Below are 23,613 nucleotides of genomic sequence, written 5' to 3' on the forward strand. Positions count from 1 at the left end.
AAACAAACAATAACTACTAAGGGGCCATTTCATTTGAAAGAGGAGACTCTCCTCTTTCTAATGAGGTTACCCCTGAATTTATTGAAACCAGGTTGGGGTATGGGGTACCCTTGGCTAAGTGGGTTTCAGGACTTTAAGTGCCCTCATCCCAACCCCTGGCTCTTTAGAATTGTCTGTAGGAGAGGGAGGAGTTTGTTGACATTATCACATTCCAGGCACGGCGGTGTCATCAAGCCCCCACCCTCCCCCTGGCTTCCACCAGAGGTAACCAGTTTTCCCCCATTTGAATTCCTGCAGTGACACTGTATGTGCTTGTCCCTGAAAATGTCCATTCTGCACCATAAAGTTAATCCTTTTCTCTATGTTAGTTGCATTTCTTTCTATCTGTTCTTATTGTTTAGACTTTTAAGATAAAACTTACGGTATTATAGTACTTAAAGTACAAAAAGCAAGTTCTGTAAACATGACTTTATAGTAACTGCAGTACTCCAAGGTCTGCCAAGACAGCATCACAAGTAACATGCTTTGACGCATCTACTCAGCAGTATAGTGTGCAGAAAATTATTTTAATATGTTGGTAACTGTGCGGCACAAATGTGTGAAAAACACAACACCTAGGAAATATATTACTCACTTGACCCCAGCAGAGAAGCTTACAACTGGGAAAAAGAGACCTTCTGTGTTAAAGTTTTCAAACATGCCCTGGACCGGCTGCCCATTAATGCGAAAGGAAATACTGGGCACTCCTAAGTCCAAACAGCAGCTGACCACATCATCAGAAGCCAGTAAATGCTGGTTGCTTGAAGCCACTGCTCTGGGTACCCGACCTATGTACAGCAATGATAAAACAATAGTAAGGAGGTCATTACAGTACATCATTTTTTACTTATCTATTGAAAGCCAAGTCATATACAGTGATACAAAATATATAGTAAATAAGGCAATTTGGTAGCTTCAAAATCATCCTGCTCTTCTATGAGTCAACATACAAAGCAATTAGCTTAATCTCTGCCTTATACGTCAATGCTAAAAGCAGGGCAAAGAGTATTTGTTGAATGCGTCACAGTGAGAACAGAATGAGACGTTTTGAATTGTGCACTTCCTACAAAGTCACAATTTGACAAATATGATAATACACTTTTCATTTAATTTTAAATACACAAATGTTGCAATAAGTGCTAGGGATAAGCTGAGTAGTGATGTCTCTTCTGCACAACTCATATTTGTGGTGGTATGTATGCAAAGCACAGGGGTTGGGGTAATGGGGAGTTGAGAGGAGCCATGGGACAATCAGAATTCCAGGAACGATCTAAATATCATGACCACTTCCCAGTACAACTATATTAATGTGAGCAAAAGGACAGAGTGGTGCTGTACTGCTCTATACTTTCGCTCTACCAATCCTCAAACCAGTAAATGGCCTATCTGAGGATGGGCCACGAGTGTTGTAGGGGGCTAACTCTAAGTGAAAGAAACACAAATGGGAAAAGAGAAGCAACACACATGGGAAGAGAGAGGTCAAACAAAGGGAATGAGGTGCAACAAGCAGTGGGAGAGACAACCATCATTGGAAAAGAGAGATGCAACAAAGAGAAAGACATGGATATAAAACATAGAGGAGAAAAGCAACATACATGGGGAAGAAAGAGCTGTAACATTACATGTAACAAACAGAGGGTAGAAAGAAGTACACAAATGTTCAAAGACAGGAAACAAGTGAGTGGAGTGGTGCTGGGCTAGGGTGCATTGGGCCAACCAGAGGACATTTACTGTGAGGGCCAACCCTTGAGTTTATAAAAAGGGTTGTGCATAGTGCATCCCTATTTTTTATATACACACTACAACACCCCTTTAATCATTGTGCATGCAGCTCGTGACCATCAGAGACTACACAAATATTGGGCTCAACAGTCCTCACATACCCACTGTATCCATTAGCTCTCACAAACTTATTGTGCCCAGCAGTGCCTACATACACAATATGCTGAACAGTGCCAGATCCACATTGTTTCCAACAGTGCCCACATACACCCTTTGCCCACTGCCCAAAATGAGCCTGATTCATTAAGGTGAGGAAAGCCAAAAAAAAATGAGTAATTTCGAACCTTGGCAAAACCATGTTGTTTTGGAGGGGGAAGTAAATTTAAAATGTGTGGACAGATTTATAATTGAGGTAGGGCATGTCCTAGATCAACTTTAAATTTCAGTGTACAAATAAGCTATCAATTATTTGTGTGCTACATTAAAAAACAGACAGTATATATCTTATGTGCAAAATAATAAACTAATTTGCACCCCCCCTTGCATTGTAACATGGTTTTGTCCTGGAGAAAACTTATTCATTTTTTGTCTGAATCAGGCCCAATGTGTCCAGCAGTGCCCACACATAAAGTCATGTGGATAAGTATAACACAGCAAATGAAATTTATGAAAAAATAATATTTCAAATAGCTATAAAAAGACCAATAGATTGCATTCTGGTGACCACTATTCAATACAGAGAGAATTCTAGTAACCTATTTGCAATACAGAGAGCATTCTAATAACCTGTATACAATACAGCAAGAATTCTAGTAACCATATGCAACACAGAGAGTATTTTAACAACCTATACACAATATAAAGAGGGCCACTTCCCTACACAGTCATGGAAAAGTTGGTATAATAAAATTACAGTAGTGACCTCTGCTTTCTACAAAAAAAGGGCCTTACTGAGGCTGGAGTCCACTAGTGGATCTGATCATCCACTGCTAGGAGAGAGAGACACACCAATGGGGATATGAGAAGCAACACACAGGGGGGGTAGAGATGCACAAACAAAGGGAACAGAGAAGGCCAGGGCATGGGGTAAATGCCAGCACAAAAGTAGATAATCTGCACACCGTATGTATCCATGTGCGCATGTATATATTTAGTGTTATGAATTTATATGTATGTTAGTAAATGTATTTTTTTACTTCTTAGTTTAGTTTAAGATGTTTCTTATGATATGTGCATTTTATACACTGCATAATATATTGAAAGTGCTCAAAATATATATTTGTGTGGTCTGTTAGTTTAGTTTAAAAAAACCAAAGTGAAAGTTAGTCTATAAACAGTTATTATCATTAACATGTAAGTACAAATAATAATGAAACAAAAATAAAACTGATGTAATATATCTAAAATTAACAAAGTGTGAATAATGATATGGAACATGAGACAGGCTGGGATGCAAAGATTCCTTTAGAAACTGGTGACCCATGTCCTTGTAACCGGGCCTAAAACTGACAGTCTTGATGTTGTCAACTTAACAATGGGGAAATGAGCAGCTTATCAGCACTTAGAGGTCCAACAAGCAGTACTTTGCTAAAGCTTGATGCCAAGGTTAGAAAGCATTGGGCCAAGGCTTATGTAATTGGGCCTGTTCACTGTAAACTTTTTGGCACTGCAATAATGACAGTATGTAGAAAGCCTGGTTAATGTCCCCTTTCTTTCCTGACACATAGGTAGTCTGATGACAATGTAAAGTTTAATATTTTAAATCCCTTAGTCATTTTACAGATCGTGGACGGACTGTTTTCCAGTTATACACAGCTGTTGTGTTTAAAGACTGTGGATTATGTGCAGGAAATTAGCTTTTGTTGTATTATGAACAGAGCTCCCTGCTTAAATCCCTCCAACTGGCACATGTGCGATGGTGTTCTCTTCCAAGCTTCCAAATGTGTTAATCTCTGAACTCAGTGGTGACTCGTTTTCATTTATACCCAAAGAGAAGCAGCATATTGCCGACTGAACAAAATATAACATGTACCAATAAATGCATGCATATGACTGGACATTAATGTGATGCTTATTCTATTTTCACCAATTGTAAAATATATATGAAGACAGCATCATGTGTTATATCCTATTAAATATCTGCTGTTGCCTTGTTACTGTAACACAATTTCTAACAACAAAATAACTGTACCGACTGTTTGAGGGCTCTGTAACTGGTTATGCCCAGAACAATATTTTACATAACTTGTCTGCAGCTGTTAGTTTGTCATGTCATTGCTTTTCTAATCTTGTCTAGTTATGATAATTTTTAGCACAACAAATTATTCATATACATTCACTATAAATAAAAACAAAACCAGAACATTTTTAACACCATACAGACAGAAATCTGGAAAGGCATATCATATCTAAATGCAACACACTGCAAACAAAACCAGACATTACATTACGAATCAGAATACCACATTTTCATTTAATTTATATTATCTAGTTTAGATGCTCATACCTCCTAACATTCCAGATTAGAAAATTGGGGCAAATTAGACCAAGGTGCTGATCCACACAAACCCTCTCAAACATGCCCATATATCACCTTTTCTTTAGGCCACAAAATATGTGACTTGTCAGGTATGGAGGATTCTGAATTATGCCATGTCTTATTGTACATAATAATTATGCTTTTTTATAATCAATAGTTTATTAATTAAGTACTATTCATTAAGCTATTTTATGTCCGCTTGTTCAGAATATTCAACACTATTTTACAAAAGGTACATCGCCATGAGTAAAGTTGTTGCTATCATTTGGAGAGGTTTCCAAAATAAGTTCTATTGCACAGTATCTCATAAAACACTCCTGCAGCACTTTAAAAAGGCATTGCACTTTTTGGGGGGGTTCTAGCGTTTTCTTTCTAGAAAGGGTTAAACAAAAAAGTGTCTTATAGAACCCCCGTATGTTGTCTTCCTAGTTTTGTAATGAGTTAATGCATTGTTGGATCCACCCAGGAAGTGTGTGTAACACAGAGCATATATGATCCCTTTTTTATAAAAGAACCTTGCTCAAAAGTGGTATTATTGTATGACAGTGGTTGAGGCATTATAATGGGCTGTTGTGCTGGTCCCTCCAGTGAATGCCAGCAGTGTGTGAGAACAGGTGCTTAATCTACAGAATACCCCCCAAAAATTTTTCATGTAACATTAGCTCTTTATGTACAAAAGTCAGATGGAGCATGTTTATTTGTGCTAAAAAAAATAAACGAGTACACTTACCAGACCATAAGTGGAGACCATCAAAACCATAGGAGAAAAGATCATCACCCACACCATTGCCTCCCCATCCTTCCCCTCCGCCAGGATAAGGGGCATAACCGGAAGTGGAAGCCCAGCCAACACGCAGATGAGTTGGCTCGGGTGTCAGAAACGGATCTACCTGATCGATGATCATCTCAAAATACCACTTCTTGTATTGCGCTGAGCCCTCTGCTACGCCCAGGAAGATATTTGGTCTCATGCTGAAAAACAAGGGGGGAAACAAAAGGGTCAACCAGAATTACATACTGACTTTGGGCAGGATGCATCTCACAAAACTAAATTTGCCCTAATACTATATTGATGCACTTTGGAAGTGATCATAGTGATTACCCACACATCACTGCAGCTTTTAAGGAACAAATCAGCATAACACACAGCAACAAATGACAACAAACAGCACAAAGATTAAAATTCAGTACTGATTACTTTTAATGTAGGAACCAAATAGGTACAGTACTTATAGAGACAAGTGGAAAATATAGTCATAGATCATACCCAAAAGAATCAACATGTTAAATGACAGATGGACAGCTCAGAAGGACCAGTTATTTAAAACTATTAGTATGTTTCACTGATACCTTCATATAGGGAAACACATTTAAGTGACATTATTCAATCAATTTCCTAATATCAAAGTACAATAAATGTACATCAGAAAAAGTACAATATTTATCACAAATTGCCGGAGAACATAGCAGCAGGAGGGTGTATCCAACCAAAGAGGACCTCCCAGGGCAGTATGTGAATCCATCATGTAATGCTTGTATCCAAACCTGGGGTGCCCTCTTTGGCCAGGCAAACACCGCCGCCTCCAAGCTGCTCATCCAGTTGTGTTGAATATCGCAATGTTGTCAGGAGTATCCATCATTATTAAGTGAAGAGTAAGTGCTGTCAATGAGTATTAGTAACAAAGAACTAAAAATCAATTACTGTGTGCAATCATCAGTGTGTGGTATCAACCAAACTCTTAAAACAATAACATGTTTATTTGTTTTACCAATTAACCTTATACAAGCGGCGTCCACCCTCTGACCACTGATTACCGTATATAATATTCAATGACAATGCTAGGACACCACTGGTTTAAAACATATTAATTGTATTATTATTATTATTAATTTTTATTTATAGGGCGCCACAAAGTATCCGTAGCGCCGTACAAGAACAAACAATGGCACAGTACAAAGTGAAACAGCACAGTACAAGTAACAGTAAGCACTATAACTCTGGGGGCTCAGGCACAGCATGAAAGAGAGGGAGGGAGGGGAAAAGTGAGTATATCAAGAGTGTATCAAGGAGAACACCATGTGAAAATGGTTACTGAAAAAAATAAATACATTCAGACCTGGTGACATCGTTAACCAAACGAGTTTGTAACAGTAAATCCCTCCTGGGCAGCAGGTTGTCACAAATGAGGTTCTGGTTTGTACGTACTGCAACCCCATTGCACACGCACAGAGAGCAAAGGACATCCAGAACCTGAGAAAAATAAGATATGTATAAAGGACACACAAGGAACATGTAGAGGGACATCTGTGTGAAGCAAAATAGCATTGCTCCCTCCCCCTTGGTATGACTTTTTATTAATCATTTTTTCCCTCCAGACCTTATATTTACAGATTACTTGTTATGACATTAATGGTAGGACACCACTGCTATTCATTTCATTTATATTAATTGGCATTACCATAATGTCACCTTAGAAACATCAAGAATCCTACTAATGTAATATATTGTACATGTGACAGGTACCATATAAATCATAGCCAAGACAATAATAAAAGTAACAGTACAGTCAGTACATGTAATTATTAATATTATTACTAACAATAAAAATAAACTCTAACTAGTCTATAAAATGTAATGGTGCAGGTGTATCGCTCATTTAAATGTTTGTGTGCTGGTAATATACACAACAATGTTCCACTTTGAGGTCATGCAAATTAAAATACTCATGATGAGCCTCATTAAAGCAAATTAAGCTTAAGGGTATAAATTTGCACCAGGACAAACCATATTGTAATACAAGCAGTGCAAAGACAATTTTAAGGCATGCATGGAAATACTGTCTGATTTTTCATGCGGGACACTAATACTGGACACATTTATTTTTACATTGTGATTTAGAGTTGAGCTTCTAAATAGATGACCCCCTCGCAAATCTAAATGTGTCACTTAAATGTGCCCCCTGCAAAACCACACTGTCTACCTGGATTTAACTTAACTCTAAATAAGGCCCTGTGTGTTCATGCTGTTGTACCTTGTGGTTTCGTCCATGTTTGTCCAAGAGAGAAATTACAGAGCGAATATGTCCCTTCTCTATTAAATTTAAAGCCTCTGGGCTTTCAATCAAAATGCAGTGCAGAACCTCCAGTATTCCTGTAATAAACAGAACGCTTTCTAGTCATGCCTTCCAATAGCTGCAACCATAAACCAATCATCATTATATGTACATGTTAAATTACCAAACACAAACTAAGTACACATAGTACAAATTTTCTTTTGCAGGCACAAGGTCGTTATAAGGAAACTATAGAAGCTAAAGATGATGAATCTCTTACAAGAAACTGAAATTAGCAAAGAAAGCTTCCTGAAACACACATCACTAGTTGTGTTACATATTTCCTGACTACTTAAAACAATTACTAGAATGTTACTGGTGAAAAGTCAAGATGATTCTGTTTACAACACGCAGTGAAGCGTTATCATATTACCCATCTCTAATGTCTTTAGAAAGTGTTTGTTTTCTGGTATTTCTTAAATATAATGTTAAATTACTGTGAAAATACCTGAAGAAGATTCAAGACGCTCTAATTTGCTAATAAGCCAATCCAGGTTATTGGAAAACTGCGCACAGTTGCTTCTATTTCCACGAATCAGGGCAGCTAAAAAAAAACAATTGTGCAGGTTTAGACAGTCTACTGAACGTTTCAGAATAAAATGCAGTGCAGATCTATTTGATAGACTCTATCATCATCTATACTATAATCTAGCTCAATGGTTACTAATCAGCAGAAAAAAAGATGTTATCACATCTCACCACTGATCTATCTTTCTTGTAATGGTTGTTTACAGAAGAATTGTTGGTCTTGCAATAAATACAGATCAGCAGTAAGTTTAAACCCGGTGGTGGTCAGTAATGAGTAGTGAGGAATGGTGAGAAAAGGTGGTGGTTATGCAATACTGCCTCTTAAAAACCTGTATATGTTGTCCAGCTGCTGAACCCGGACATCATGCTAAAAATAGAAAAAATTAGGTACCACAATTATCCCAATGGTTTGAACTAAATAAAGTGGAACTGTTACGTTTTGGGAGACTCTCAGGCGACATGGACAAATAACATGGCCCCATTTGACGAAGAAGTGTGTCAAGTGGACCTTGAGACTCCCACTAAACCATCACCCAATGTAGCCAAAAGGGTCACCCAATTATGCTTCTTACATTATATTACAGGGATGATTAAATTTAGCTCATAAGCCCCCCCCCGAATGCCCAAATTGCAGCACTCACATGGGCATGTTTGTACACCCGGCTTGGTCCTGCTCATACTTGATAGACTACTGGAAATAAATACTTAACTTCATATCACATTTTATGGGGTCTCCAGTTCCCACCCAGCCCAAAGCATGCCTCTGAGATTCTTTTGAACAGTTTAATATTTCATCATTTCACTGCTTCTTTAATTAAAAAAACAAAACAAAACACAAAGAAAGTCATAAACTAAGAAAAAGTTAGGCCACTTATTATAGTTGGGAACCATAACCCAACCGTACATTATGCAGTGTGGTGCCAGGTGGAGGTAAGTACTCCAAACTCTTACCACAGTAGGGACAGACAATGAGCTTTTGTCTACGAACACCTGGGATTACTAATCTTACAAGTGTCGCACTATATAGAACCAACAGCAGTTTGGACTCTTTGTGGCTCCATATACAAGCGGCTGCACAGATGTTGAAGGCAAAATTTGAAAATAATATATTTCATTTCATGTTAATGCATGTCTGACTGCAAGGCAATAATATGGGTAATTAAATTGCGACTTACCCAGTAATTGATAAAGAAGATTTAAGATTTCTTTCCATGCTGGTCCAGCTTTCTCCCCAATAAATTCAGAAAAGTGTGCTGCACAGCTGTATGCATTTAAGCGGTCAATGCAATTTAGCACCAGAGCCAGCATTCCCTACACAAGAAACAATTTGAAAAAAACAAATGCATTTATTTTGCATTCAGCATATGTTTCAAAGAGAGGATCAATGAACAGGTATAATTAGCTTTTGGCGAATTACTGGTATTGTGCTCTTATCACATGACTGACACGGATTACCCACTGTCAGATGCATTTGACATGCAGTGTTTAAAAAGCGATTGTGCAGTCGGGGGGGGGGTCAATGGAATTCTAAGTGTTCAGTTGTGGTGAATGCAAGTAAATTAAGTAGGCAGCATAGGAAAACAGTGCTGCAATGCAAATGCTCCAGACTAAGTGTAAATGCTAGGGCATATGGGGCCATTGAAGCCGATAGGTTCCAATCCCATCTATCAATGCATTTATTAGCATGAAAACATAATAGTGGTAGGGACTCCAAATGTTTGCCTATCCATTCTACAGTGGCAATCGCACAGTAGAGTCAGAAATATTATAATGTATGGCATCCATACAGACAAGTCTACAATATGGACATACCTGGTTAAAAGGATTTATGATAATCAGCATGCAATAAAACTACCATCCCCATGTTTTCCTTTTATCAAACATGCTATAGTGACCTACTTGGGTTAGGGAGGAACAATTTGTTTCCCTACTAACATCTATAGCCACTCTAGTTTTCCATATTCCTTATTCTTTTATTTTTCTAGCGGCTTTTATGTATTACAATGATTTTCACCTATATAATATAACTAAATATAACTAGTATCCTTTAGACACTAAAGTCATGTTACTCCCAATAACGAAAATATGTGTATTAGACTAGTGCAATCAGAACCTCATGTTTATTTCAGATATTATATTGTATATTAATATTACAGAGTCTAACACGCATTATTTATTGGGATTGTCGTTAGTGTTTTTTGCCCTGTATTGTGTAAAGTCAGTAACAACAATGATGCATCTTTTCATACATTTGACAATAAATGTTTGGCCTAAATCCCCTTTTATTTCATCTGTTTAGCACTTTGAAGGCTGCAACTACCTTTACTTTGACCCAGCACCCCACCCATTTATTTAGTGGTGTTAATTAGTATAGCATTCAGTTAGGTTTTAATATCATTATCTATAACCTGTATGCAGAGAGTATGTAACCTGTTATATAAATTAAGTGTTAGTGTAGGTACCTATCTGAATGAGGTCACCTTGTTGCAGTAGATGGGCATTCACAATTCATCATAATATGTACTAAGAATCTTGAGCCTGATTCATTAAGGAGCATAACTGGCGATACGTTGTGTATAATGCGCACAATTTCTCTGCGCAGAACCAGACCATACAATGTAGAATGCAGCCACGTTCAACTGATCTTCAAGTGCAAAGGACCCTTACTACAACCTACAACTTCAGGGGCAAAATGGGGAGGGAAAGTCGCGTATGCACGTAGTAAATGTACACTAAGCGCGTGCCAAGTTCAAGCGTAATCAGCAGCGTCCATTTCAAGCTTTGGGCATCTCAAAGTTTCTATCGTATCACTTGCACCAGCTACAGATCTGGTCTAAGTGTCGATTACTAGTGATGATGCCTGAGTATGCATGCAAGAATACATGTTCAGGTGCAACTGTAAAAATTTATTTTATGTACAATAGACATTAATTACATCCTAAAAAAAGTATTTCATGAAAATCACAAAACAATGTTTTGTCATTAATGACTATTTTATTAACAGTTGACAATAATTGAAAAGCTTTTATTTTTTTCCTGCGTATTATTTTGTGACTTGATATTGCACATATATATTGGACGTATTATGCAGTGTCTTGTCTGTTAGAGCAGAGCGGACTTAGACCTGTATTCATCACCAGATGCATCTTCACATCCGCTACTTGTTGAATACGGACGTGTGTATACCATATGCACGAGCACGTTTGTTTTGGGTTTAGTAATGAATCAGGCCCCTTATGTTTATTTCAGATATCATATTGTATATTTATACATCATCTAATACACATGTTAGTTATTGTGATTAGTATATCTATAGTGTCCAATATGTGGTCCTGAATTATTGTGCTGTATTAAAGTAAACTCAGTCACAATGGTGATGCATATTTCCATAAATTTGACAAATTAAGGTGTGCAGAAAAAAAACAAAACAGCAGCAGGCATTCGTTAAGAAAAGATGAAATGGAACCTTTACAAACATCCAATTATATGCCCTTCTCATTACAGCATAAAATTTGAAAAGGGAGTATCGGTCGTCCACAAGCTTCAGTGAGCTCTCTAGTATGCATGACTCAAGCATTGGTAAAAATACTCTATTCCTTTATACTGTATTAGTTCCTGCATTTAAAGTAATAAAAATACGTTGGGTGCATGCAGCTTATTATTAGGCTGTTACAAGTAGATTTTTGGGTGATTACTACTATTGCCATCTGAAACTGAGAACGGATCTTTAGGTAATAGAATAGAATACAGCTAGGCTTCCTGTGTAGTGTACTGCCATTATTTACAGCGGGAGATCATTTCAGAGAAGAAACATGAAAAATAGTACTAAAGAGAAAAAGGAAAATAGGGGGAATGGATACACATAGAATCGATGAGGAAAAACACTCTATATCACAACATAACAGTTAATTATAATAAAGATAAGAAGAGTACACCTTTTATTGAAAATGTCTCCAATTCTCATACCTCCTCTTTGAAGAGGTTCTGTCTGTTCTTGAGTGAACGGAGTTTATTTTGTTTATCTTCATGTTCCAATTCTTCCTCGGGAGGCTGGAAATAAGCAATCAAGTCTTGCAGGGTTTGAACTACCTCCTCAATAGGCAGGGCGATGGGGGCTGTTACTGTCCGGTTGTTTCCCGTCAGAGAATCCAGATCACTAGGGATAAAATAGATAACTGTGTCCAATATAACTTACAAAGGATTACAGTTGTCAAAATCACCCTCGGTGCTTTTATTCTTTTTACCCGCAAATTTTTTAAATGTTATCAAACAGCGAGTGGATACGCTGTAAAAGAGGAATTATAAGCATCAATAAGGCACATCTTAATTGGCTGGTATTTTTAGTACTTTTACGAAATATCATCTACATGCACTCCCGATGTGATCCATTTCCCAGTATCCTTTAAAGAACCTACAAATAGATATATGAACAAGACACTTAATGTGAGGTGTGACTGCTGAGCTATCCGTACCTGATAAATTTACTAAACAAGCCTGTGGTGTTACGAATGATTCTAGCAGCTTGGGACTCTTCATGCTGACACTTCTGTAAAGTGACGCCATCGTCCATATGGCCTTCCAGGTGCAGGATCGCCTGTTCAGATTAAAAAGACAGCTTCTGTTCAGTGAAAAATGTATTATTCAAAGTTCCATATGTATGAAAAAGGAAGCCCTGGAATTCTCTATTGCCTGTCCTCTACAGTTTGTCACCAAAAAGTGTGAAGCGTAGTTGAAAAAGGGTGGGCTTATGGTGGGGACAGGCCATGGCTTATGTATAATAGATAAGCTGCACCTGAGTCACAAAAACAGGTGCTATGTAGGGAATTATATTACGTAGGGAGATAGTTAGGGAACATTTATAGAAGTTGTTAGTGCTTTTTTTTCTGAATTTAGGGCATATTTTCCAGTTATCAGACTGGCCAGTTTTACAAACGTCCGTCAATCTATTAGGTTTTGTGATCAATATGGGTTACTGTTTTGGGTGTATACATAAGGCAGATCTGAATAAAAGCAGAAACCAACATTCAATGGAAATACATGATGTATGTCATCAGACAATATCACTTAAAAATAATAATAATAATAATAATAATAATAATAATAATAATAATCTAATATATAAATGTCTAGTGGCGTGTGTTAGTCTGTCTGTCTGTGTGTGTGGAAAAAATAAAATCAAGCTGCAACGCCACCTGCTGGGCGGAGTTATACACTGACCTACTAAATTCTTAGTGTGTGTGGAAAAAAAAATCAGAAAGGGCTGAAATTTGGTATACTAAGATGTTTTTAATTTGTTAATTTAATTTGTTAATTGTTAAAAGTGTTTATAAAGATTTTAAAAAAAATATATATATATTTCTTGAAGGAGAAGTGACAGTTGGGAGTGGTTGGTGGTTGCCGGGGGTGACAGTGGGGAGTGGTTGGTGGTTGAGGCCTGGGCTATGGCCCAAATACATGACAAGAACCTTTTTAACACCTTAAGTAGCTTGATTTGACTAGAATGCATGAGTATCATGTACGGGTTAACTTGTAATAATAATAATAATAGCCAATGTAAATCAGTCCTCAGCTATGAGGAAATAGTTATGACTCTTATTGTTACTGCTCATTTCACCACCTGCCCACTTCATCCTATTTCTTTAAAACTCCTTTATACCGTCAGAATGAATATTGTCTCAGGATTCATATTTCTCTTTTCACTGACATACAGATGGAGCAAGGTTTATTTAAACAAATTGTATTTGTCATTTTAGATGGAAAGGAGTGAGTCAAATTAAACAACAAAATTTCAGGTACCAGAGTTTCCCAAATCTGGACCAGTGCTGCCACTAACAGTCCAAACAGGAGATCAGACAGGTTATTGTAGTACCTTCAAAAATCCTGCAAGCAGTTAGAAAAAAGTCCTCCTGCACAGGAGAGAGGATTTCTTGCTTGGGACCATTGCAGGTAATTTGGAATATGCCAAATGTGTGGAGACAGGGTTTTTTTGTTTTGTTTTTTTAAATTAGACCTGTCTGACATAATTCCACTCAAAATTAAGTTATTTATTTTGGATGGGAATATTCTTTAAGACCCATCTTGTTTAGAAAGGTCTTCTACACTAGCTCAATCTATCACAAATAAGTCTTTGTATATAATGAACTAATGGAGGGAAATCCTTGATAAAGAAGAATGTAAGGACAACTGTAGGCAAGGCGTTTCACTAAATGGTCAGAATCCGTTTGATAAATGACATGTGCACAAACCCTCTATATAATAAAATAATATCATGCAATAAAGATAATGGAAGGTCCAAGCGATGGGTAACCCTCTCATAGACAGTTAACGGTAGAACATCACAGATGTAAATTCATGGCAGCAAAGACTGAAATATATTATCATGCACATAAAAGATCAACTCTTTATAAAACCATGATTGATCTTCATTTAAATATTAAGCCTCAATTAATACAACAGCCGTTATATGTAAAGTAAATGTGATCCACACTGTCAGAGAATGTCGTCTAAATAGCAAAAGGAATGAAAGACATAGTTATGAGAGAAAGCTATTCAGACTGGATTTATAAATAGTAGTAAAAAATACAGAATATCCAAGGTCAGTGCTCTCTGGAGACCCTCTTTTACATTTAGACAACGGCAGTTTCTGCTTTTCAAGTACTGTACATTGTTGCAAATGAAGGTTGCATCATCATATAAATAAGAATTACTAGAAAAGCTCTCATCGGTATAACTGGCCTAATGGAGCATCTTGTCAACTCCCAATATTTAACTTCTGAAAAATGCAGAACATGGACACAGAGAAATGTCACGTACAATTTAGCTAGTAATAAGTTTAGGTAGTCCATCTGTCACAAAATGGGCTATCGGATTTTTAGTTTTGTAAGATATAAAGTATCCAGAACGGTATCGTAGGATAGATCTACAGCATGGTTGTATTACTTATCAGTGCATACATACATGAACACCAAGTAGAGGTAATAAGTACTACAGCTGCTAACTGTGTAACATTCCTACTGGTTGCACTGACAAAGCAAGTTGCACATGAAACAGCTGTCATAATATTTACTTTCTCCATGTGGTTTTACAGACTCCAAACTTCTACCACCACTTGGTTCCCACGGTTTACAGAAACCCAAGCGTAAAGAGAGTTGCTAATCAATGGTCAGAGTAACTAAAGTTATTGAAAAAAGAGGTTCATTGGCTGCTTTTCTTGGACATAGAGATAATTTCTGATATCTATCCCTTCGCTATTCCCCTGCCTTACCTCTGTTTTTATTTCCCCATGTTCTCATCATTCTCTCCATTCATTTTGCTATCTTTAATCCTTCTATAAACACATTTTATACAGGAATAAAGCACTTTGCCATTTTACTTTTTGCAACCTCAGAACTATTGTTGGACCCACAAATGTAAACCAGCCACTCTTTATCTTTGCATTAAGAAATTGCTTGTTATAGTTTGAATAAATAAAGTATGTAAAAAGCCCTGGCTGAATATGTATTAAAATGTGTACTTACTCTTCTTTTTAGTGGTCCCAATCGTGCGGTCTTTGCATCTTGGGCTTTGTAAGTCAGCCATAGACCGCTGTCTACATGTTGGATAAAGCAAATGGAATCTCCATACTTAATCTCTGCTGCTCCCATTCCATCAATGTCTCGCTTGGGGCCAGAGTCCAATTTTTCCTATATTAAAAGCAAAAAGAGACAGTGAAAATAGACAACGATGGTCGGTTGTACTACAAAATTGCAGTTTTCCGCTTTTTAATAATGTATTCCTCTACAATTATTTATAATGAAAACTGCAATTCTAATCTATCCATATGTTTACAAACTTTGTTTTTATACCTAAACTGAACGTATATCCAAAGACTATTAATGTAATTCCGGCGGTCCACTTTTGAGATGATAATAACAGACCCAGTGACAAGTTCACTATATAAATCAGTAGCCTATGACTCAGCTCATGTTCTGCTACAGCAGGCTAGTAAACACAAAGCGTCTTTATTGGAGAATGTTAATTATAGGGAGTTAAATTCCACAAACTCCGACTTTACTATGTTTTATTTATAAATGCCAGATGCCTGCTGTATGTAAACAAAATTAAGATGGAGAGGTGGTTTGAAGGACTAAATCACAGAAGAATATATCATCATCATTATACCATGCAGATTATTATGGTGTGGACCTCTAAAGTGTAGGGTCACTCCTGTTAAGTAAAAACCTGATGGGATAGTTTCCTTAAAAAGTTGTTCTGTTTGGCAACTTTTGGCCTGTATAACATTCAACAACCTACAGGTCAACAACAATAGGGAAACTATACCCGGTCCACAAGCAAGGTTATTTTCACATTGACAATTAAATTAACTTCCTGAATATCTGTGAGTGATTTGCACATCAGCTTTTTTTAGGTCCTCATTATAGTTAGAAGCAAATACATATTGCGATGCAAGGTGTGCAAAAGCTACACTGCCTTTTCAGTGCACAAATAATGGGAAGCTTTATTGTTATACTGTGATCGAGAGGTGAGCTAGGACACTCCCCTTCCAACTAAATCTGTCAGCACATTTTAAATTTGCCCCCTTCACAACACAAAATGGTTTTGGCAAAGTAAACAGGGAAACATTGCTATGACTGTTTCCAGAATTACTTTGATGCACTTATTTGATGATGAAGTTGTGTTGTAGGGCCAGGGGTTGGCAGACAAAAGTTTGGCTTGTCGCTTCTGTACTGAGAAAACATCATTCATTGCATGAACCATTAAGCTGTCATCTATAGACTGCGCTCACTAGTGACGACAATTGACATTTTTAAATTACATTTAAAAGCTTCCATTAGTGGTGTAGCACCTGCAATAGTCATCTTCAGTATGGCTGAAAATCACCTATATATTTCAAGGGAACAGTACCTATAACAGCAAAATAAACATAAAAATTTCAAGATGCTAAAAAGCAGAATCTTTTGCATCCATCAAGCATGCAGGTACCCTTGTTTTAGTTAATAGTTAACACAATACAGTTCTCAAATAATTTAAAGTATAAAGCACTTTTGGGCCACATACTGGTGGTGAAAGCTGTGACACTGGAGCCGGAATGATTTTAGAAAAAAAAACAAAAAAAAAAAAAACTACCAGCTGCTACATATGTCAATTAGATGAGTCTTTCTGGCATAGATACATTTTATGAATTACGAGACCTGAAGACATAAAATTGCATACAATTACAGCTTACATTACTAGGTTTTTAGTGTTTTGCTGCAGCTATTCAGCCTGTTAACAGTACACATACATAATTGATTTCTTGTTTATCACCACTTGCTGGTACTAAGTGCCTGGTACAACTCACCTTGGATGCTCTGAAGCAGAAAGCTGATGACTTGGTGTCCGACTTTGTTCGGTCTTGTAGCACTAATCCTTGGTCCTCTGTCAGTGCCAAATACTGCCCAGTTGTAATATGGCGAAGGCGGAATGTCTGCCCCCACCGGATGTGACTTCCACTCCAGCTGCATAAAACAAAGTTTATTTACATTGAGTTCCCATCCAGTTGACATAATGAGCATATGAGCAATGTGGAAATTACCTTATTCTGAGGGGTTCCACTCTCCATAATGACCTGGCACGAACACCTGCTCCTCCTGCTTCATAATTAACTTTCCTAGCAAGTTAAAGTGAGAAATATTCAGAGACTACAAGAATACTTTAGACTGTAAGCTCTGTTGAGCATGGTTTTCATTACTATTGTGTATCTGTGCTAGTAACTATTCAAAATCATGTAATTGCTATAATACTCTATATGTAAGTGCTGCTTATGTTGTACAGTGAAATAGTAAAAGTTGAAACTTTAAAAATCTACAATATTAGTAATAAAATTATATACTTCAGTAAACTAAAGTAAAACAATTACAATTGTGCTAGTGACACACAGGCACTTAGTGCCTGCATGTCTTAGCACTTACACTGAATAAACATATTGGCACTCTGACCTTTAAAGGCCCCTCCTATGATCTCACCTGTGCTGGACCTCTGATGGGTCAGTAGATGGTATTGTCAAACATTCATCATGGCCATGGAAAAAGCGGACTACATGTCCACCAAGGAGAAACCCTGAAATACAATAATATGCAAAATTAAAGCCAAGCTGCTTTTCACAGTAAATGATGCATTCAAACTCAGATTAGATAATTAGTTCATGTGTCTCAAATATGACATTGTTATTTTAACTTAATTTTTATACTTTTCAAAATTACGTACAAGAACATTTCAAGCATTTCCAGTGAGCTACAAATACATAGACCATGGGGGGGAATTCAATTGGCCGCGTTACTGTAAAAAGTAAGGCAGCCTGTGCACTATTACCGTTATTACAATAATAGTGCGCTTAAATACTGTTATTACGGTAGATTCAACACAGCAGCAAAGCCAGGTTAAATTTACCGTAATAAGTAATACATTTACCGCTGCGTTAATTCGGGGGGAATTGAATTCCTCCCCTCAAATTCAATCACAGACTAATTTAGGAGATGTCCCTGAAAGTGTTTTTACTTTTGAGAATGTATGTTATACAGTGTTGTTGCTGAATAATAATAAATAATCAATCTGGTCAGCACTAAACAAACAAGCACTGCATCCCATTAAATACAAAAATATATCCTAATTTGTCATTGGTTTTGTTCTAGCTTTTAAATTGGCAAAATATATTTGTGAACAATTTGTAGAAATCAGCCCAATTGTTACCGTCAGTCCTTTATTTTCTATTAAATGTGTTTCAGTAGGTGATTTGCTTCTTATAAGCTGCACCTTTAACCCTTTTATTTCCAAATTATTCTACAGTACATTTATCAAATATGTAGTACTTACATATGACAAAGTGCCATGGTAAAGCTTTTAAATTGCTTAGTTATAAATGTAACTGGCATTTACTGGAGATAAATCAAATGAGAATTGAATAGCCTAATACAGTAATAATAAAAAGGTTACATAGATGTGACACTTATCAATGTGCGTCATAGTTGGATCCTTAGGGCAGTGAACTCAACATGATGAGGATGGAAGCAGAGAGATTTTTCTGCTGTTGTCAATTTCAATGTTAATGTCAGGTTTGGCGTCTCAGGCCATTTAGCAGAGACTGGTTGAGATGTAGCATGTGCCTCACAAACAAATAACAGAAAACTCTAAATAGAGCTTATTTCTGGGGCTCCAAAACCAAAACTGTGAGAAGGATAAAAATACGAGGTCATTTTACTTCCAAATATCCATTATTTCAGTAACTCCTTGATTACCATCATGTTTAAGTTATTTTGAATATGACACAATTCTTGGCAGCATCACAACTTATTGGGGTAGAACTGAAAGTGGCAAATGGAAAATATAAAAAGGGGTTTCAACATAATAATCAGTGAATTATCTGATGTTTGCTATACAGGAGTCCAACAGAAATGCAGAATCAACACTACTGATAAAACATATAAATGTAAATAAATATATATATACAAACATAATAAAGGCAAGTGGGATCACATATTTGACATGCTTTGAAGCATCCTAGACTGGGTTCTTTCTTCACAAGCAGCTAACCAATTCATGACCCCCTCTTCATGACCAAGCCACATAGGGTACGTCCATCTTGTTGGGTATAACTATTTCTATTTTTAATATCTAAGTAAACTTTTCGTTAGTTTTCTCTGGAGAGATAATAACTTTTTCAGTCTGTTATATAGGGGAGATAGAAATAGTAGGGAAATAATTTTGCAAGATTCTGCTTTTTTGTAACTTTTACACAAACTATTAGTTTACTTAAAAAGCTAGCTCTTCCAAGTATAACAATGTGATGTTTATTTTACATGCAAAGGTGTGTAAATATATACATAGTATATTTTATTTTCCTTCTTCACATTATTTGATTTGACTTTTGTTTATTATTTTTTAAATGTGGGAGACCCTAATTTACTTGATCTCCAATCTTCCAATACTAAATGATTGAAAGAAAATTGAATCTAAATATGCTGTTTTTATTGGATACAAATTTATAATACTATAGTGCTAGAATGCATGAGATACCTTCTGAAGTATCTCCTTCACTGCTCTGGGCAGCCCTATACAGAGGGAATTCCTAGGATATCACAGGATTTTCTCTTAATGCCAGAGTACAAACTTGCTGACTTTGGGGTGGCAGGTAGTGCAATGTGCTGAAATTGAGTGGCCAGAAAATAAACTAAACTACTTGTAAATAGCTTCTCTAACTGAAGACAGAATTTAAGTGACAGCTTTGCAGACTTGCTTGGCAAAAATGTACAGTATGGATTATTGGATTCAAACACTGGGGTAGGACCAGTGATGGCACCTAAATGACTGCATTCCTAGCTTTTTGACCTGCATCATCATAGGATACTGTCCTAATTATATCATACTTGCCAACTCTCCCGGAATGTCCGGGAGAGTCCCGCATTTTGCGCGAGTCTCCCGGACTCCCAGGTGAGTGTGGCAATCTCCCGAATTTTGCCCACTTCACTAGGAAGTGCCCCACTTCCTAGTGAAGTGGGCAAAATTAGATCCCAAACGCCACGATTCCCGGTGAACCGCGGGGCCAAAATGACGCGATTTTGGCCGCCCCGCCCCCCTCACGCCCACCTCCACTGGCAGGCTCCCGGAAGAGAGCTGAAGAAAATTGTTAAGTATGAATTATATGGGAGGATCTTAAGCTGTCTGTAGTGGAAGGGGTAGATAATTCTTTACACAGGTGCAGTGGCATGTCAGGTTAACACTATGCAATGTCTTTACCTACATGATTCATATCTGAAAAAAATACAAACAAATTAGGAGTTTTGTGTTCCTTTAACTAAATAAATGAGATATTATGATAAATAGTGTATTATATAGAGTATTCTGTCACCTCTTTATAAAATAATTATATTAGAATTCATAATAAATAATTCACAATTTACTGTATAGACTAAAATTGCAAACATTGTTCATGGGAGGGGAACCCAAGACAATTCTAAATATCCTCATCACCAGTAGCTGTTATACTATTCATTAAATAAATCTTAGCAGTGTTGATGTAACTTCCAATCCACCAAACAATATAACCTACTGCACCTACTGTAAATGGTATGTATATATATATATATATATATACATACATATATATATATATATATATATACATACATATATATACATATACATATACATATATATACATATACATATATACATATATATACATATACATATATACATATATATACATATACATATATACATATATATACATATACATATATACATATACATATATACATATATATACATATACATATATATATACATATACACATATATATATATATATACACATATATATATATATATATACATATACATATATATATACATATACATATATATATACATATACATATATATATACATATACATATATATATACATATATATATATATATACATATATATATATATATATATATATATATATATATATATATATATATATATACATATACACACACACTCCTAACAAAAAGTAACTTTTATTTTTAGAAATATAATGTTTATATTATATTATCTTTTTTTTCTTGAATCCAAAATTTTGCTCAGTATTTTAAAATACGAAACAGGTGTGTATCAAATATGTCATAACATGAAAAATACGGAACCATTATATTATGTATAAAAAGTGAGTTGTACAAGATAAATTCCTAAAACGGCAAAGGGAAGAGCAATAGATAGTAGACACATAAATACAAGTTTTACTGTAAATACAATTTGTTTAAACATTGCATTCAATTGTTAAAAGTTGCAGTATCATTACAGTACTGGCATTACTCATGCAGCAAACATATGCAAAATTTCTGTAAATATAATTGCTATGGCAGGGTTTCCCAAAGCATGTCCTCAGTGAGCCGTAACAGTGCATGGTGTACTCATTACTGACTGACACATGTTAAAAGATCCACAGGTGGTTTTACTTATAATATTTGTGACCTGGAAACATGCATTGTTAGGGCTGCATGAGAAACGGATTTTGGAAACACTGCACTATGGGATATACTGTGTTTGTCTTTCTAGACAGTAATGATTTATATTACCAAAGAATAAAGTGAAAAAACCCACAGAATTTAAGAAAACACACCTTCCGCCACACTACTCCCAGAGCACGTAGGATGGACATTCCAGAGGGTCTGCATAAAAGAGGCATCCACCTGGATATTGCCCATGCCATTGGATATGGAGAGATGCTGCCAGACAAAATAAACATAATTTGTCACATTGAAATTATATGTATGTAAATAAGAAACATCTGCATCACAAGATATGTAACAACAAAAATCCATGCCACAATATCTTAAATACTTTTAGTTTTATTATTAGTGTGCTAATCTTATAGAAGTTTTGATTTTAGTGAAAACAGCCATTTATTAAATATCTGCTACAAAGTATATTCTTAATAATTAATGACTTGAACATTTTACAATTAGATAATGCTATAATGCCAATATCATAAATGAATAGGTCTGCAAACCTAAATTTAAGAATGCATGTCCTATTACTTCTGGAGAGCTGTCCAAGGAGTCATCTAGAAACTACTATAATTAGCAATAATTTACAAATAATAAATGACAATTGAACCTTTCGTTGTGATCTACCACTATCACAAGAGTATCAAACACACATCTCTGTGCTAAAAGTTATTTAAGATACAGAACAAGTCCATGTAAGTTTCATTGTGTTTAAGAAACTCATTGCCTCATTCATGTCAGTAGTAATGGAGATCCGAACTATGTCCGGAAATGACTATGGCAGCGTATAGTGGAAGAGAATAGAGTGCGGTGTTCTCTGATGAAACTGTCCATTCACTAAAGATGGACAACTAACATGGCAATTTTGTTGGTCATCCTGTCCATATATACACTGAACACTAAAATTCAGTTCACTGCAATTATTATTTGTGAGTGGATATTGGCAAACTAACCCCTTTGGAATACATCAGTCAGCCCGATTGTAAAAATGTTTGTGAATTATTCTACAAAAACTTATATTTGAAACAGTTTAGAAAATAATTTGTCAAAAGGAGGGGGCTTTGCTGCAGCCCATGTCTCCTGGTGGGATAAAAGAGCAGTATACTATGGCCCTATATAGTGAGAAGCAACTTTAACTCGATGTTAATGCGGCATTGACTGTAGCCATTTTATATTGCATAGCAAAAATATTGTTATCTAAAGAACACTTACTAGATATCTCTCAGAGGACACACTGACTAAAATCAGATCATCCCCAATCCGAACTTTTTCTCCTTCCGATCTCTGTTTGGACGCAGGATGGATTGTCCACCAGCAAGCCTCTCCTACAACCAAAACAAAAACAACTCTCACAATTATTTGTAGTGTTCTAATATTTTATACTTTCCACAGAGAGCGTAAAAAATACAATGTCTAGACACACTTTGATCTCGGCCAGGTGATTCAGTATGTGCATAACATTTTAAAAGACACATAGAACACTATACTATCCAACATGACCATAATACATTTCTATTGCAATCTATATATTATTATTGTTATTATTAAGTCATAGAACATAATTCCTTCCAATATGTCATGGCCGATGCTAATAATAGTAATACCATTCTATTAAACTCTATACCAGAGGTGCACAACC

At 36.2% G+C, this 23,613-nt stretch overlaps 1 protein-coding gene across 1 annotated transcript in view; it reads right to left on the reverse strand.

Moving 5' to 3' along the window:
• The window catches only part of RYR3 (ryanodine receptor 3), a 467,844-nt gene that overhangs the window by 271,155 nt on the left and 173,076 nt on the right, over window positions 1-23,613 (reverse strand). Inside the window, exons 7-20 of the mRNA XM_075193561.1 lie at window positions 23,187-23,299; window positions 22,088-22,193; window positions 17,946-18,039; window positions 17,516-17,590; window positions 17,282-17,438; window positions 15,459-15,623; window positions 12,414-12,535; window positions 11,908-12,097; window positions 9,117-9,252; window positions 7,862-7,957; window positions 7,333-7,451; window positions 6,418-6,551; window positions 5,031-5,272; window positions 635-827 (exon numbers count right to left, since the gene is read on the reverse strand). Of these exons, the coding sequence (XP_075049662.1) occupies window positions 635-827; window positions 5,031-5,272; window positions 6,418-6,551; window positions 7,333-7,451; window positions 7,862-7,957; window positions 9,117-9,252; window positions 11,908-12,097; window positions 12,414-12,535; window positions 15,459-15,623; window positions 17,282-17,438; window positions 17,516-17,590; window positions 17,946-18,039; window positions 22,088-22,193; window positions 23,187-23,299 (1,942 nt within the window). The remainder of the gene's footprint in view (window positions 1-634; window positions 828-5,030; window positions 5,273-6,417; window positions 6,552-7,332; window positions 7,452-7,861; window positions 7,958-9,116; window positions 9,253-11,907; window positions 12,098-12,413; window positions 12,536-15,458; window positions 15,624-17,281; window positions 17,439-17,515; window positions 17,591-17,945; window positions 18,040-22,087; window positions 22,194-23,186; window positions 23,300-23,613) is intronic.

This window comes from Mixophyes fleayi, chromosome 12 (genome assembly GCF_038048845.1).
Source record: "Mixophyes fleayi isolate aMixFle1 chromosome 12, aMixFle1.hap1, whole genome shotgun sequence".
Taxonomy (NCBI): domain Eukaryota; kingdom Metazoa; phylum Chordata; class Amphibia; order Anura; family Limnodynastidae; genus Mixophyes; species Mixophyes fleayi.